General features: G+C 33.8%; 1 protein-coding gene across 1 annotated transcript in view; it reads right to left on the bottom strand.

Moving 5' to 3' along the window:
• TOGARAM1 (TOG array regulator of axonemal microtubules 1) overlaps positions 1 to 14,071 on the bottom strand; it is a 78,961-nt gene that overhangs the window by 11,616 nt on the left and 53,274 nt on the right. The window contains exons 13-17 of the mRNA XM_063089698.1: positions 5,959 to 6,064; positions 5,462 to 5,697; positions 4,883 to 5,041; positions 1,731 to 1,857; positions 367 to 485 (exon numbers count right to left, since the gene is read on the bottom strand). Of these exons, the coding sequence (XP_062945768.1) occupies positions 367 to 485; positions 1,731 to 1,857; positions 4,883 to 5,041; positions 5,462 to 5,697; positions 5,959 to 6,064 (747 nt within the window). The remainder of the gene's footprint in view (positions 1 to 366; positions 486 to 1,730; positions 1,858 to 4,882; positions 5,042 to 5,461; positions 5,698 to 5,958; positions 6,065 to 14,071) is intronic.

The raw sequence follows: 14,071 nt of genomic DNA, 5'->3' as shown, positions 1-14,071 counted from the left end.
TTAAAGGTTTTTTTTTTTTTTTTTTTATTACACATAATTATGTATTACTTTTCTAATCAGGGGAAAAAAGTAAAGGCTATAAATTAAAAAAAAATTAATCAGAGTTATCTAACATAGGCATAATACTGACAAGATCAACAACACTAAAGCTTTACTAATGTTTAGTGTGTGTAAAAGCAAGTTGCTATGAATATATAATTGCCTTATTAAATCTAATTACCTCACACTTTCTAGGTCTTTACCTAACTTCTAAAACTTCATTAAATTTTGACAAATACCCCTGGGATAGTCATGAAAACATCCAAATGAGATGACTGTCGCCAGGGAGTAGTTTCTCTAATGATATGGACTATCAAATGACCTTACCTTTCAGCTGAATTGAAAGCATCTCTAGAAACAGAGGATGATCTTGTATTTCCAACACTGCCAGTATGAGATCGTCTTCCTTTTGCTGAAGGAGTCTCTAGTGGTATTTCTCCCAAGCCCTATAAATAAATATTAAAAAACCCAGTATAATAAAAGACTTAAAATTAGTAGTAAAATAACTTACACAATGTAATTTTCAAAACAGCCATTACTGATTTTTTTTAAGATTGAAAAAGTTTTAATAATCTGCTATACTTGTGCTTTAAAGGGTATCAGATACATGAAACACCTTGTAATTAGTGGCCAATTAACAAAATATGTGACTAATAGGAAATTATATATTGGCTTATTAAACAAATTGTTTAAAATTTCAAAAATTAATTGTGCTGTATTTCATAACTACTCTTCTGAAAGCTTAAAATCTATATAGAAAATATAAACACATTCCATAAACAATGAATTCCTATACCACATTAGGAGTGTGAAAGTAAACATTTCAATAAGAACTATTTAAAACAATTTTTTTTTCCTGATACTTGTACTGGAATTGATTCACAAATACAATCTGCCTAATTTTAGTCATACTTATTTGCGTGGTTATTTTATTAAGTTCTATATGAATTAAGCCTAAATCTGAAGGCAGAAAAAAATGTTCTAAAATATTTGTTACCACACATCTTTGTAATAGTATCCCTTTATATTATCAGAGAGAAATGACAAAAATTACAATAAAATTCTACATTAAGTTAAACATTTTTCAAAAAATAATATGTAAATGGATTACTTTTCATATTTTATTTTCCTCACATTTATTTCATTTTATTCCTTTTCACATTTTATTTCCCCCAATCATTCATTACACCGACATTACTGAATCCCTATTATCTACCAAGACAAATAAAACGTGGTGCTCAACCTCAAGGAGCTCCCTATAAAAACTCTGCATTGTGGTAGCAGCTCTAATGATGAAACATGTAAGCTAAATAAAGCAGGAACCAAGCATGTTAAACATTTCTATCCTCATTTTATAAAAATAAAAATTATAGTTAAAGAAGTGAAATAGCAAACCTAAAATTACCTAGTTGCTAATTGTCAGAGTTGTGATTCAAATCCAATTCCTGTAACTCCAATAAGCCAAACTACATTCTACCAAGCATCTAGCTTCTGTTCAAGACATATTTACTTTCAATGCTTGACACTAAGAATGTCTAGTTAATACTGCAGTTGTTCAAATGCTATCGTAGATATATTCCAAATGATTAACAGAGAAATAATTGGAGAAGTAATTATTTCTATCCTTTATCTTCACAGAAAAATAAATTTTGCTTTTAAAGTTGTTTATAAAACAAACTTTTCCCACATACCTTTTGGCGTAAATTTTTAACAGATTCCTTAATATATGGCAAATCTTTAGATGGGACATACTTTTCAAGCATTTTTTCAAAGTTAGGATGACACATCATGAGGAAAAGCATCTTTCGACCATAATACCTATGGATATTAGATAAACATATAAATCATTTTACATATAATGAACAAGCTCGCTTTGCAGCCTTAGATGCAATTTTTTTCAATAGAAAAAACTTATCAACATCAAGATTATCATCCCTATTTTAAGTAAGCCACTGAAATGTAGATACACTAACTGTACTAGAGAGTATAGAATTATCCTACATGCCCCACCAAACTCCAACCCCTTTTTAAATCACTATTGCTTTAAATCTTTCAGTCATATGTCAGATGGAGAGCCAAGAGATTTAATTCTATTTTTTAGATATCCAAGGGTCTATATCAAGGCTGGCATTTAACACAATTGTGCGTTAGGACAAGTTTTTCTTTGTCCTGGGCTCCTTGCCCACTGACCTTTTGCTGCCCACCTGATGGCCAGATGTTCTGGCCTGAGTCAACCTTCTCTTGGTCCTGTATTTCTGACCCTCTCTCTCTTCCTCACTAACTAAAACTTACCTGGATTCCAATTCTTCAAAATCCTATTCTCTGCTACCTAAAATACACCCCAAGTTAGTTCATTAATCATGGTTGATATGTTAATAAATGTAATAATCTCCAATCTAGGTTTTTTATGTTATATAAATTCGAAAATAATCACCTTAGGATAATACCTTAAGCCAAAATATCAATCTGATAGTGGAAATAAGATATCATGGAAGTGCATATTGGAGATATTTTAGGACAGAGGTATCTTACAGAACCTTACAATAATACCACATTATTATTCTTCAAGGAGGCCTGGGCCTAAAAGAAATTACAGTTATACTTTTTCCAAGTTATAACTTGGAATATATGGGACTAGAAGAGCCAGAGGACAGACTTTTGTGTGGGAGGGGTATAGGATGATCTTAGGACCATCTCTATCAACCAGACCCCTTCAAATATAATGAAATTGCAGAAGGAGAGGTGATGTCAGAGAATAGATATTAGCTTTCTTTCCCCATAACCACAATAAAGTCTACATTCAGGTAAGTATCTCCTAATCAGTATAGTTTCAAGAACAATTCTAATTTTTAGCCTGAGATACTAAGAACTGTAAGTTTACTATAGAGTCCAATAATAAGGGAAAGGCTAAAACTACCAAGTAAGCAAATAATAGGAACACAAAATGTAAAAAATATTAAAGCTTTAAAATTAATTATGACTTTCATAATTTTAAAACTTTAAATAAGAATCTAAGAAATGATGAAATGAGTTAGAAGAATTACTATGTCATTAAGGAAAGATTAAGTAAGATGCACACAAAACAACCATTAAGAATCTTTCTTTGCTCCTAGCTAGTATGTCCTGATCTCTCTTAAATTTTTTGAACATTAATGTGGTATGCTGAACTCCTTTAAAATGGTTCCCCAAAGATATCCTGCTTGAATCCCCAGAATTTGTGAATATGATGAGATATCACTACTGGGATTATGTTATATGATACAGTGGGGTTACTAAGGTTAACAGTAATGTATTGAAACATCATACTGTACCCCATACATATGTACAATTAGTACATGTCAATTAAAAATAATTAATTTTAAAAAGATAGAGAGATGACCTGGGTGAACCTAATCTAATCAAACTGGCCCTTAAAAGCAGAGAGATTTCTGTGGCTGGTAGCAGAGGAGGAAGTCAAAGAGATTCTGCGCATGAGGAAGACTTGACAGCTGTTGCTGACCTGAGGGTGAAGGAGGGCTACATGAGAAGGAGTGCAGGTAGCCTTAAGGAACGAAGAGAGAATCCTCATTGACAGCCAGCAAGGTAATGAGAACCTCAGTCCTATAACCACAAGGAACTGAATTTGGCCAGCAACCTGAATGAGTTTAGAAGCAGATTCTTCCATAGAGCCTCTGGATAAGAGCCTAGTACTGCTATAAACTTGATATTGGCTTTATGAGACACTAAGCAGAGAAACCAGTTGAGACATGCCGGATAGCTGACCTAAAGAATTGTAGGCTAAAAAATTTGTGTTGCCTTAAGCTGCTATGTTTGTGGTAATCTGTTCTCCAACAATAGAGAATTAATACATTTACTATTTTTATTAGCTTTTGGTGTAATGAGTTCCACAAGATTAATTCCAGTTACCTAAAGGAATGGACATCTTTGACTTAAAATGTTAAATATTTTATATCCTTCTTTACTTTAGTCTTTATGAACTCAGTATTCTCTTTTTAGTTATCTTCATATATTACTGCCATAAAATTTTAGAAGAGATATATAGGGCTTCCATGTGATAATTTCTTTTTTTTACTTTTCATTTGTCTATTACAAATTAAACATTTTAACAGAGAAAAAAAAATTAGACGTTGTATGGAACATTATTGGTCACCTAGTCCAACTATCCTAATATTATAAACAAGGACACAGAAGAACAGAGGTTAAGTAACTTGCTTAAAGGCAAACAGTGATGGGGACTAGGAATTTAATCTAGGCTTCTGACTATATCCAAAATTTCTGTCACCACCACAGCTATTGTACCATCCATACCTTAATTATTTTGTCATTTTTCTCTGATTGTTCCTAACCTTCATAAAAAGGTTTAAGTATAACCATCATAAATTCATGGAGTTTTTCTAAGTGCGGACATCTCATGTATCAAGGGATAATATATTGTTATACATTATTCCTGTATTTTTCATGTGTACGTATTTCCTTGATTTTGCCTGATTGCTTGGAAGATATATCATTTTCCCCTAAATGCATTACCTTACATTTGCCCACAATGAAGTTCTTCTGCCACATTTCTGCCCACTCATACAGTCTTGTGTCGTTTTCATGAAGTTCATCCCTTTGACTTGGCATCACACTACCCAGAAGTATGTAGTATCTGTAAATTTGGAGAATTCGCTGTGCACTCCCTCAAGATTATTTACAAAATTGGTTAAATAAGATCATCCCCGAGCACCAATCCCTGGGGACCCCACTTTCCACTCAGAAAACTGTTCATTTTCCTTTAACCTTTGTTTCCTACTTTTAAGCCCTTATAATAACAGATTTATCACATATTACTAGAGCTATTTACCTGGTTTCTTGTGAGCTGTCTTGAGCAAACTTAGCAGCAGCTGGTAATATACGTTCGGCCATATCCTTTGTTCCAGATAAAATACGTTCTGGTTCCATAAATTCTACTACATCAGATAAGTGCTGGGCTGTACATCTTCTTACTGCAATGTGTAAATGGCTACAAGGAAACATGATCGATTAAAACAAAGTTGGTGTACGAACTATATTCCAAAGATCTATCTTAAAGTTAAATGATGAAATGGTACCTCAAAACTATTATCCTGGGAAGTTAAAATGACAAATCATTTGCATCAGTTATCCCTCCCCAAGAAGTTAAAAACAAAACAAAACTCATAATCACTGACATTTCTTTAGTTCCACATCTATGAATGGAAGTAATATTATTGGAATAACAATATTATTTTTCTTTTTATACTCAGCACAAAATATGACATTTATCACATAGGAATTATTTAATAAAGTTTTTTTGACCAAAAGAATTCCAAAATTTGTTTTTTGGTTTTTTTTTTTTACACCACTGATTGCAAACAATTCCATTTTTAGTTTAAGAACATTTCAATATTATTCAGAATACTACCTTTGTCCTCCATTGATAAGAGAAATGACTGCACGTGCAGGAGTTACATTATTAACCATAGCTCTCAATGCTTTGTCAACATCTTCTCTTATAAATGTATTGGATTCTCCAGCCTTGTGCAACAAAACTTTTACCGTAGTATCTAATTCTTGATCCATGCTCTTTTTCAAATAAGTGAAAAGATCACTTAAACAGACCACAGCAGCACGAGAAACTCCAGAGCGTAAATTTTTCACCTAAAAATCAGTAATAGTGACTTTAAAATTAATTTTATTATTAAAGTAACATATTTTAATATGTATTATCTTACATCCTAAAAATCAGTATCTAATAAATTTTTTTAAATGTTGCAAATTAAGACATGGGTTACTTTAACCACAAACAAGCCTATGCATATCATACAGTACAGAGTGGTTTAAAAATTTTAAAGGTCAAATAAATATGGCATATTCTTTGTTTTTCGAACAATCCTTAAGTGATCTGAAAAATAAGTTTACCTCTTGAACTACTGCAAAATTTGTTTCATGCAACTTTGTGTTCAATATCTCTGAATGAAAAGCAGCTAAGCATCTAATAAAATTCAGTCCCTCAATTTTCTTCTCCCTATGGGAAAAAGAAACAACAAAATCTTTTATTAAATGGGGCTTACCTGGAACAGGATCTCAGATGTAATCTTCCTCCTTTTTTTTTTTGGTGGCTGGCCAGTACGGGGATCTGAACCCTTGACCTTGATGTTATAACACCACACTCTAACCAACTGAGCTAACCGGCCAGCCCAGATGTCTTTTTTTATGTGTGTATGAAATACTGCCACCGAAGAGACCTTATCTATGTTCCCTTATCATTTAGAAATCTCAAATAAAAAATAATATATTTTTTAATTGAATCATAATTGATTATACATATTTTTGGGATTCAATGTGGACATACATTGATAAAATCAATATTACTAGTATGTATATTGTTACAAATTGTACTTATTCTTTATGCCCCTTGTCCAATCTCTCCCTATCCCCCTCACCCTCCCCCCTCCCATCACTGATAACCCTAGATTTCTTCTCTCCCTCCGAAAGAGTAATGGTTACTCTGTTGATTTGTTGCCTAGATGATCAGTCCAATGCTGAAAGGTGTGTTCAGGTCCCCCAATATTATCGTAGAGCAGATGCTTCTGTCACTCTGCAATGGGCTTTGTAGAGAGAGACATCATATTCTTTTCTTTGGACTCTGCTGGTGACTCTCCTTGTGTCAGTGCATTCCAGTTGCTGGTGGACCATCTTCATGGTGGTTGTGATGTCTAGCCACTTTTGCGGCAGCCGTGTTTACTGTGGTAGCTGTGGTGGGCCAACCACATGGAAGTGATGTTTTTGGCATGCTCCTTGGTGCTGGTGGTGTGCCTGGTTGTGGGAGGGGGTCCAGTCCCTGGCTCCATCCCCAGGCCCTCAGGCAGGGCCCCGAGGCACTGGCAGTGTGCCTTGTTGTGGGTGTGTGTGTGGGGGGTCTGGTTCCTGGCTCAATGCCCCAGCCCTTGGGCCCCCGGGAAGGGCCACGAGGCACTGGCAGTGTGCCTGGTTGTTGGCAGGGGCCCAGTCCCCAGCTTCTGTAAAGGTGTTTTAAGACCCAAAACCACTACTGACAGTCAAACGTAGCTCATTCTTTGTATTAAAAAAAAAAAATTCTCCCCTAGTATGAATACCATATTCTTTCTAGAGAATAGGAGAGACGAGAATGACAAACAAAAGGTAAGGAAAATAGTAAAATAAAAATGGAAGGAGAAAAGTAACTACATGTTACCTTTCTGGTGAGTGTATGATCCAAGCACAGAAAACCACTAGTAATTGTTTCTGTAACTTGTATTACTTTTTCATTATCTAACTTAATGAGCCAGTTGAAGAGTAGGTGGATACTAACAACAAGAGCATGGGATTCTTGTGGGACTTACATATAACATTTCAAACTTGATGGTTTTCATTTTGTAGGTTTGAAGAATATAAGCTGAGTTTCCTTAGTTGATAATATTACTGATGGTCATTTTTAAAGCATTTAAATCCCCTGAACAAGTTATGAAAAATGGAGGAAAAAGACCTACCAATGCAAGGTAGTAAGAGTAAATCTATTTATTAGCTGTCCTGTCCAAGTTTTTCATTTTTTGGTTAAGCATACAACGTTTAAAGTTACAATTTAGGTGGAGAAACAACCCAATTCTATATACACAATCAAAAATAATAGAAAGTGGAGTCAAGAAAGAGGGGAACAGAAAAAGAAATTAATAAATAGTGGCTAAAATTTTTCCAAATTTCATCAAAACAATTAGCTCTAGATACAAGAACTCCAAGGCTAAACCATAGAATACCTCAAAACATCATAATCAAATTGGTATAAAGAGTATTAAAGAGAATATTCTTAAAAGAAACTATAGAAAAAAGGACACATTACTCAGAAATATGCCAGACAGAAACCACTGAACAAAATCTAAGTGCTAAATGGAAAATAAAGCCCTAAACTGTCAATCTAGAATTCTATAACCAGTGAAGATATTTTTAAAAAATGAAGGTACTTAAAGTAGGTAACAAAAGCTGAGGGAGATGTTGCTGGCTACACTACATGAAACTTTAAAGGAAGCACTTCAGGCAATGAAAAATAATAGATGAAACTCAGATCTACAAAAAGGCTTGAAGAACAATGGAAATGGTAAAAATGTGCATTTGTAACAAAAAAAATTTCTGTCGAGAAAAAATAAAAACAATATACTGTGGACTTTGTAACATACAATATACTGTGGACTTTGTAACATATGAAAAGTAAAATGTATGACAAGAACATAATGGACAAGGGGATGAAAGTCTACTATTACAAGTTTCTTACATTATACATAAGATGATAAAATAATAATTGAAGCTAGACCATGAGAAGTTAAACATCCATATTATAAACTCTACAGCAAGAACATAAAGAAAAAGAAAAAATATATATCATTGAGGCCAGAAGAGATACAATGAAATATTAAAGAATATGCAAATAATCCAAAAGAAGGCAGAAAAAGAAAAAAAGGAACAGATAGGACAAATAAAAAAATATGTAGCATGGACTTCATCAAGATTAAAAACTTTTGGGCATCAAAGGGCACTATCAACAGAGTTAAAAGGCAACTCACAGAATGGGAGAAAATATTTGCAAATCACATAAATGATAAGGAATTAATATCCAGAATATATAGACAACCCCTAAAACTCAGCAACAAAAAACCAAACAGCCCAATTCAAAATGGGCAAAAGATGTGAATAGATATTTCTCCAAGGGAGATACACAAATGACCAACAAGCATAAAAGATACTCAACTTCACTAATCACTAGGGAAATGAAAATCAAAACCACAATGAGATACCACCCATAGAATATAAAGATGGCTGTTTTTAAAGTATATATGTACATTTAAAAAAAAAAACCACCCCAGAAAAAAAAACCAAGTGTTGACAAGGATGTGGAGAAATTGGAACCCTTGTGCACTGCTGGTAGAAATGTAAAATGGTACAGCCACGATAGAAAACAGTATGGCAGTTCCTCAAAAAATTAAAAATAGAATTACCATATAATTCAGCAATTCAATCTCTGGGTATACACCCAAAAGAACTGAAAGCAGGAACATGAAGAGATATTTGTACACTCATGTACACATCAGCATTATTCACAATAGCCAAAAGGTGAAAGCAACCCAAATGTCCACTGATAGATGATTAGATAAACAAAATGTGGTATGCACCTATGATGAAATATTATTTAGAATTGAAGAGGAAGGAAATTTTGATACATGCTACAACATGGATATATCTTGATGACATTATGCTGAGTGAAATATGCCAGTCACAAAAGGACAAATAGTATTTGAGTCTACTCATACGAGGTACTTAAGAGTAGTCAAACTGATAGAAACAGAAAGTAGAATGGTGGTTGCCAGGGACTGGGAGTAGGAGAAATGGAGAGTTATTGATTAATGAGCACAGAGTTTTAATTTTGCAAGGTAAAAAAGTTCTGCATATGAATGGTTACACAATGTAAATTCACTTAATGACACTGATGTGTACACATAAAAATAGTTAAAATGGTAAATTCTATTATGTATATTTTATAACAATTAAAAAAATCCAAATACATAAATGGAGAAGGATGACAGACTTAAACCCAATCAAATTGATAATTACATTAAATGTAAATATTCAAAACAGCTCAGTTAAGTCAGATGGTATCAACAGAGATGTTGGAATGGACAAAATAGAAAAATCTAACTATATACTATATATAAGAAACACACTTTATAGGTACATAGAGACACAGATTCTAAGTAAAAGGACAGAAAAAGATATTCCATGTCAACAGTCATCACAAGAAAGAGAAAGAATATTACCAGAGATAAAGAAGGACACTTCATAATGATAAGGGTCAATTCATCAAGAAGATATATTAATCTTAAATGTATATAGAGCTCTGAAATACAAGAAGAAAAAACTTATAGAAATTAAAGGAGGAATACACAATTCTATAATTATAGTTGGAAATTTCAATAGCCCTTCCTCAGTAATTGTAATTGATAGAACAGACAGACAGGAATTCAGTAAGGCTATAGAAGATTCAATATTATCAGCCAATTTGACCTACTTAACATTTATAGAACATTGCAACCCAATAACAGTATGCAAATTCTTTTCAAGTTCATGTGAAACATTCATTCGAAAAAAGATCAAAGTGTCTGCCTCCATGGGTCTTACAATTTAATGAGAAAAAAATACGAGATAAGTGATAGCGATAAAAGACATTAAGAAAAATAAAGCAACATAAAAGGATGGGGGAAAAACACTATTTTAGTTAGGGTCATGAGAGATGGCTTCTCTGAGGAGGTGACATTTGACAGAGATCTGAGTGAACTGAGAGAGAAAGCCATTGGGTGAGTGTTCAAAGATCTTCAGGTAGAAATGAGCACGGGTGTTCAGGAAACAGCTAGAAGGCTAAATAAGGCAGAGCATGGTAGGAGTTGAATCTGCAGAAAGCGGCTGGTCCTTCATTATCTGTCCCTTGATAATAAGGAGTTAAATTTTTTTCCTTAGTGTTTTAAAGAGCCACTGAAGTGTTTTGCATGGGGAAATCCCATGGTCTGATTTATGTTTTAACAACATCACTCGGGCTGTTGTATGAGGTGGGGCAATAATAGAAGCATGAAAACCAGTGATGAAGCTACCATAGCAAAGTGAGATAATTATCGCTTGGACTAGAATATCAGCAGCAGAGATTAAAGTAAATGATTGGCTTCAGGATTCCTTCTGAAAATAGAACTGATGGAATGAAAAAAAAAAGTCAACACTGTTTTGGAATGAACAACTAAATGTGCATGGCAAGGCTATTAACTAAGATGGTAAACAATGAAGTAGAAACAAATTTGGGATTAAGAAGAGGGGAAATAAGTTCTGTGTTAAGAATTTTTTCATCCGTTTCCATGAACTGTACGTATTAGTTATCAGTTTGTAGTTTTCTTGTCTTTGCATGCTTCTAGTATAAGAGTAATGATGGTCTCAAAGAATGAGATGAGAACTACTCCAGCCTCTTGAGTGTTCTGGAAGTTTGTGTAGAATTGGTTTCTTCCTAAAATGTTTGGTATAACTCACTGGTGAAACCGTCTGAGTCTGGAGTTTTCTTCGTGGGAAAATTTTAAACTAAAATTCAATTTCTTTCATAGATATTGAGTTATACAAGCTATCTATTTCTTTTTGAGTCTACTTGGCATCTTTCAAGGAATTTGTCCATTTCTCTGTGGAATGTATGAGAATAAAGCTATTTATCATATTCCTTTGTTATCTGTTTAACAGCTGCATGACCAGTAGTGATGTTCCTTTTCTCACTCCTGATGTTGGTAATTTGTTTCTTCTCTTTTTTTTTTTTCCCTTGATCAGTCTGACTAGAGGATTATCAATTTTCATTATCTTCTCCAAGAACCCACATTTGCTTCACCAATTTCCTCTACTGTTTGCTTTCTATTTCATTGATTTACACACCAATCTTTACTATTTCCTTTCTCTGCTTACTTTGGACTTGCTTTGCTCTTCTGTTTCTAATTCCTTAAGGGAAAGCTAAGGTAATTGGTACAAACTTTTCTTCTTTTCTAATATAAATGTTATGGTGTTATCAATTTCTCTCTAATTTAGCTACATCCCACAAATTTTGATATGTGTCATTCTTTATTTTATTAAATTCAAAATACTTTTTAATTTCCCTTTTGATTTCTTCTTAGATCCATGGGTTACTCGTAAGAGTGTTAGTTTCCAAATATTTGAAGAATTTCCAATACCTGTTACTAATTTTGAATTTAATTCCAGAGAACAAAATTTGTATAATCTAATTCCTTTTAAATCACTTGTTTTATGGCCCATAATAGGATGTTTCTTGGTTAAATGTTCTTTAAGGACTTGAAAGGAATGTGAATTCTGCTATTTTAGGTGGAGTGTTCTGTAAGTGTAAATTGGGTCTAGTTGGTCAATAATGTTGTCCGTGTCTACTATATCTTTACTGGTTTTCTCTCTATTTATTCTATCAATTAATGAGAGAGGTTGTTGGTTGAAACTATAATTGTGGATTTGTTTATTTCTCCTTGCAGTTCTATTAGTTTTTGTTTAATGTATTTTGAAGCTCTTTTATATGGCAAATAAATGTTCAGGATTGCTATGTTCTCTTGATGAATTAACCCATTTGTCATTATAAAATGACCTTCTTTATTCTGGGTGGGAACAGAATACTAAAATGGCAGTCATGATTCCTTCCCCTGAAGTACACACCCTGTATAATACCCTCCTCAAGAGGATGAATTTGATCAAACCTCAAATTCCTGTGATCATGTTAAGTTAGATAACAAAAGGAGTTTGCAGATGTAACTAAGGTCCCTATCAGTTGACTTCAAGTTAATCAAAAGGGAGATTATCCTGTGTAGGCTTTACCTCTGGTGATGTCTTAAAAGAGACAAGCAGCAGCAGCAAAGATTCTTCTACTGACTTTGAAGAATTAAGCTGCCACATTGAGAGAGCTTATGTCTGTGGGTGTGCACATAATAAGGACCTGAGAGTGGGCTCTGGGAGCTGAGAGGGTCTCTGGCTGACAGCTAGCAAGATAACGAGGACCTCAGTCTCATGGCCATAAGAAACTGAATTCTTCCAATCAATGAGTTTGGAAAAGGATTGGGAGATAAGATTGCATTCCTGGCTGACATCTTTATTTCAGCCTAGCAAGGCCCTGAGCAGAAGATTCAGTTACCCCATGAACTTTTTGTTTTTTCTTTTATTTACTTTTTGTTTTTTGGCAGCTGGTTGGCACAGCAATCAAACCCTGGACCTTGGTGTTATCAGCACAATGCTCTAACCAACTGAGCTAACTGGTCACATACTTGAACTTTTGACCAGGGAAACCGAGATAAAAAAATTGTATTGTTTGAAGCCCCTGAAATATACCTATTAATATTCTTTGCTTTAAAACATACTTTGATATTAATATACCATGCAGCCTATCTTTTTGTTAGTATTAGCACGGTATACAAGGGCACTTCAAAAAGTTCACGGAAAGATTCATATTATCATTCAATTCTATTTTTCCATGAACTTTTTGAAATACCCTTGTATATCTTTTTGCATCTCTATACTTAACCAGTTTGTGCTTATAGATGTAAAGAGAATTTCTTATAGGTAGCATATAGTTGGGTCTCATTTTTTTGTCCAATCTCACTAGGCGTGTTTAGTTAATTTACATTTAATGTGATTACTTACATGGTTGGGTTTAAGTCTATCATTTTGTTATTTGTCCCATCTTTTCTTTGTTCCTTTTCCTTTTTTTCCTAACACTTTTGAATTTTGTATTTTTATAATTACATTTTATCTCCTTTGTTGCCTTATCAACTACAACTATTATGTTAGTTTAGTCATTGCTATGGGTATACAGTACATGTCTTTAACTTACCATAGGCTACCATAAACTGATACAGTAGTCTGTCTTACCCAAAAGGGGTATGTTCCAAGACCCTTAGTGCCTAAAACACCAGATAGTACCGAACCCTGTATATACTATGCACACATTTCTTTTTTCTTCTTTATAATTTCATGGATAGATGATTAGTTTTTACAGTAGGTCTCAGCAGCCTTAGCATTTGATTCTTTTTCTTCCCTCACTACATCAAGAACTTTCATTTTTTCACTTGAAGAAAGAACTTTATGGCTTCTCTTTGCCATATCCAAATTGCCAGCATCACTACTCTTGTGTTTTGGAGCCATTATTAAGTAAAATAAGGGTTACTTGAACACAAGCACTGCCATAATGTGACTGTTGATCTCAACAGAGACTACTACTCAGTGACTATGGCAGGTAGCACATACAGCGTGGATATGCTTGACAAAGTGATGATTCATGTTCCGGGTAAGATGGAGTGGGACACTGTGAGATTTCATCATGCTAATCAGACCCGTGCACAATTTAAAACTTATAAATTGTTTATTTCTGGAATTTTCCACTTAATATTTTCTGACCATGGGAAACTGAAACCATAGAAAGCAAAACCACAGATTAAGGGGGGACTACAGTATATCATTT

This window comes from Cynocephalus volans, chromosome 3 (assembly GCF_027409185.1).
Source record: "Cynocephalus volans isolate mCynVol1 chromosome 3, mCynVol1.pri, whole genome shotgun sequence".
NCBI classification, from domain to species: Eukaryota; Metazoa; Chordata; class Mammalia; order Dermoptera; family Cynocephalidae; genus Cynocephalus; species Cynocephalus volans.
This window is presented reverse-complemented; position numbering and strand designations above follow the sequence as displayed.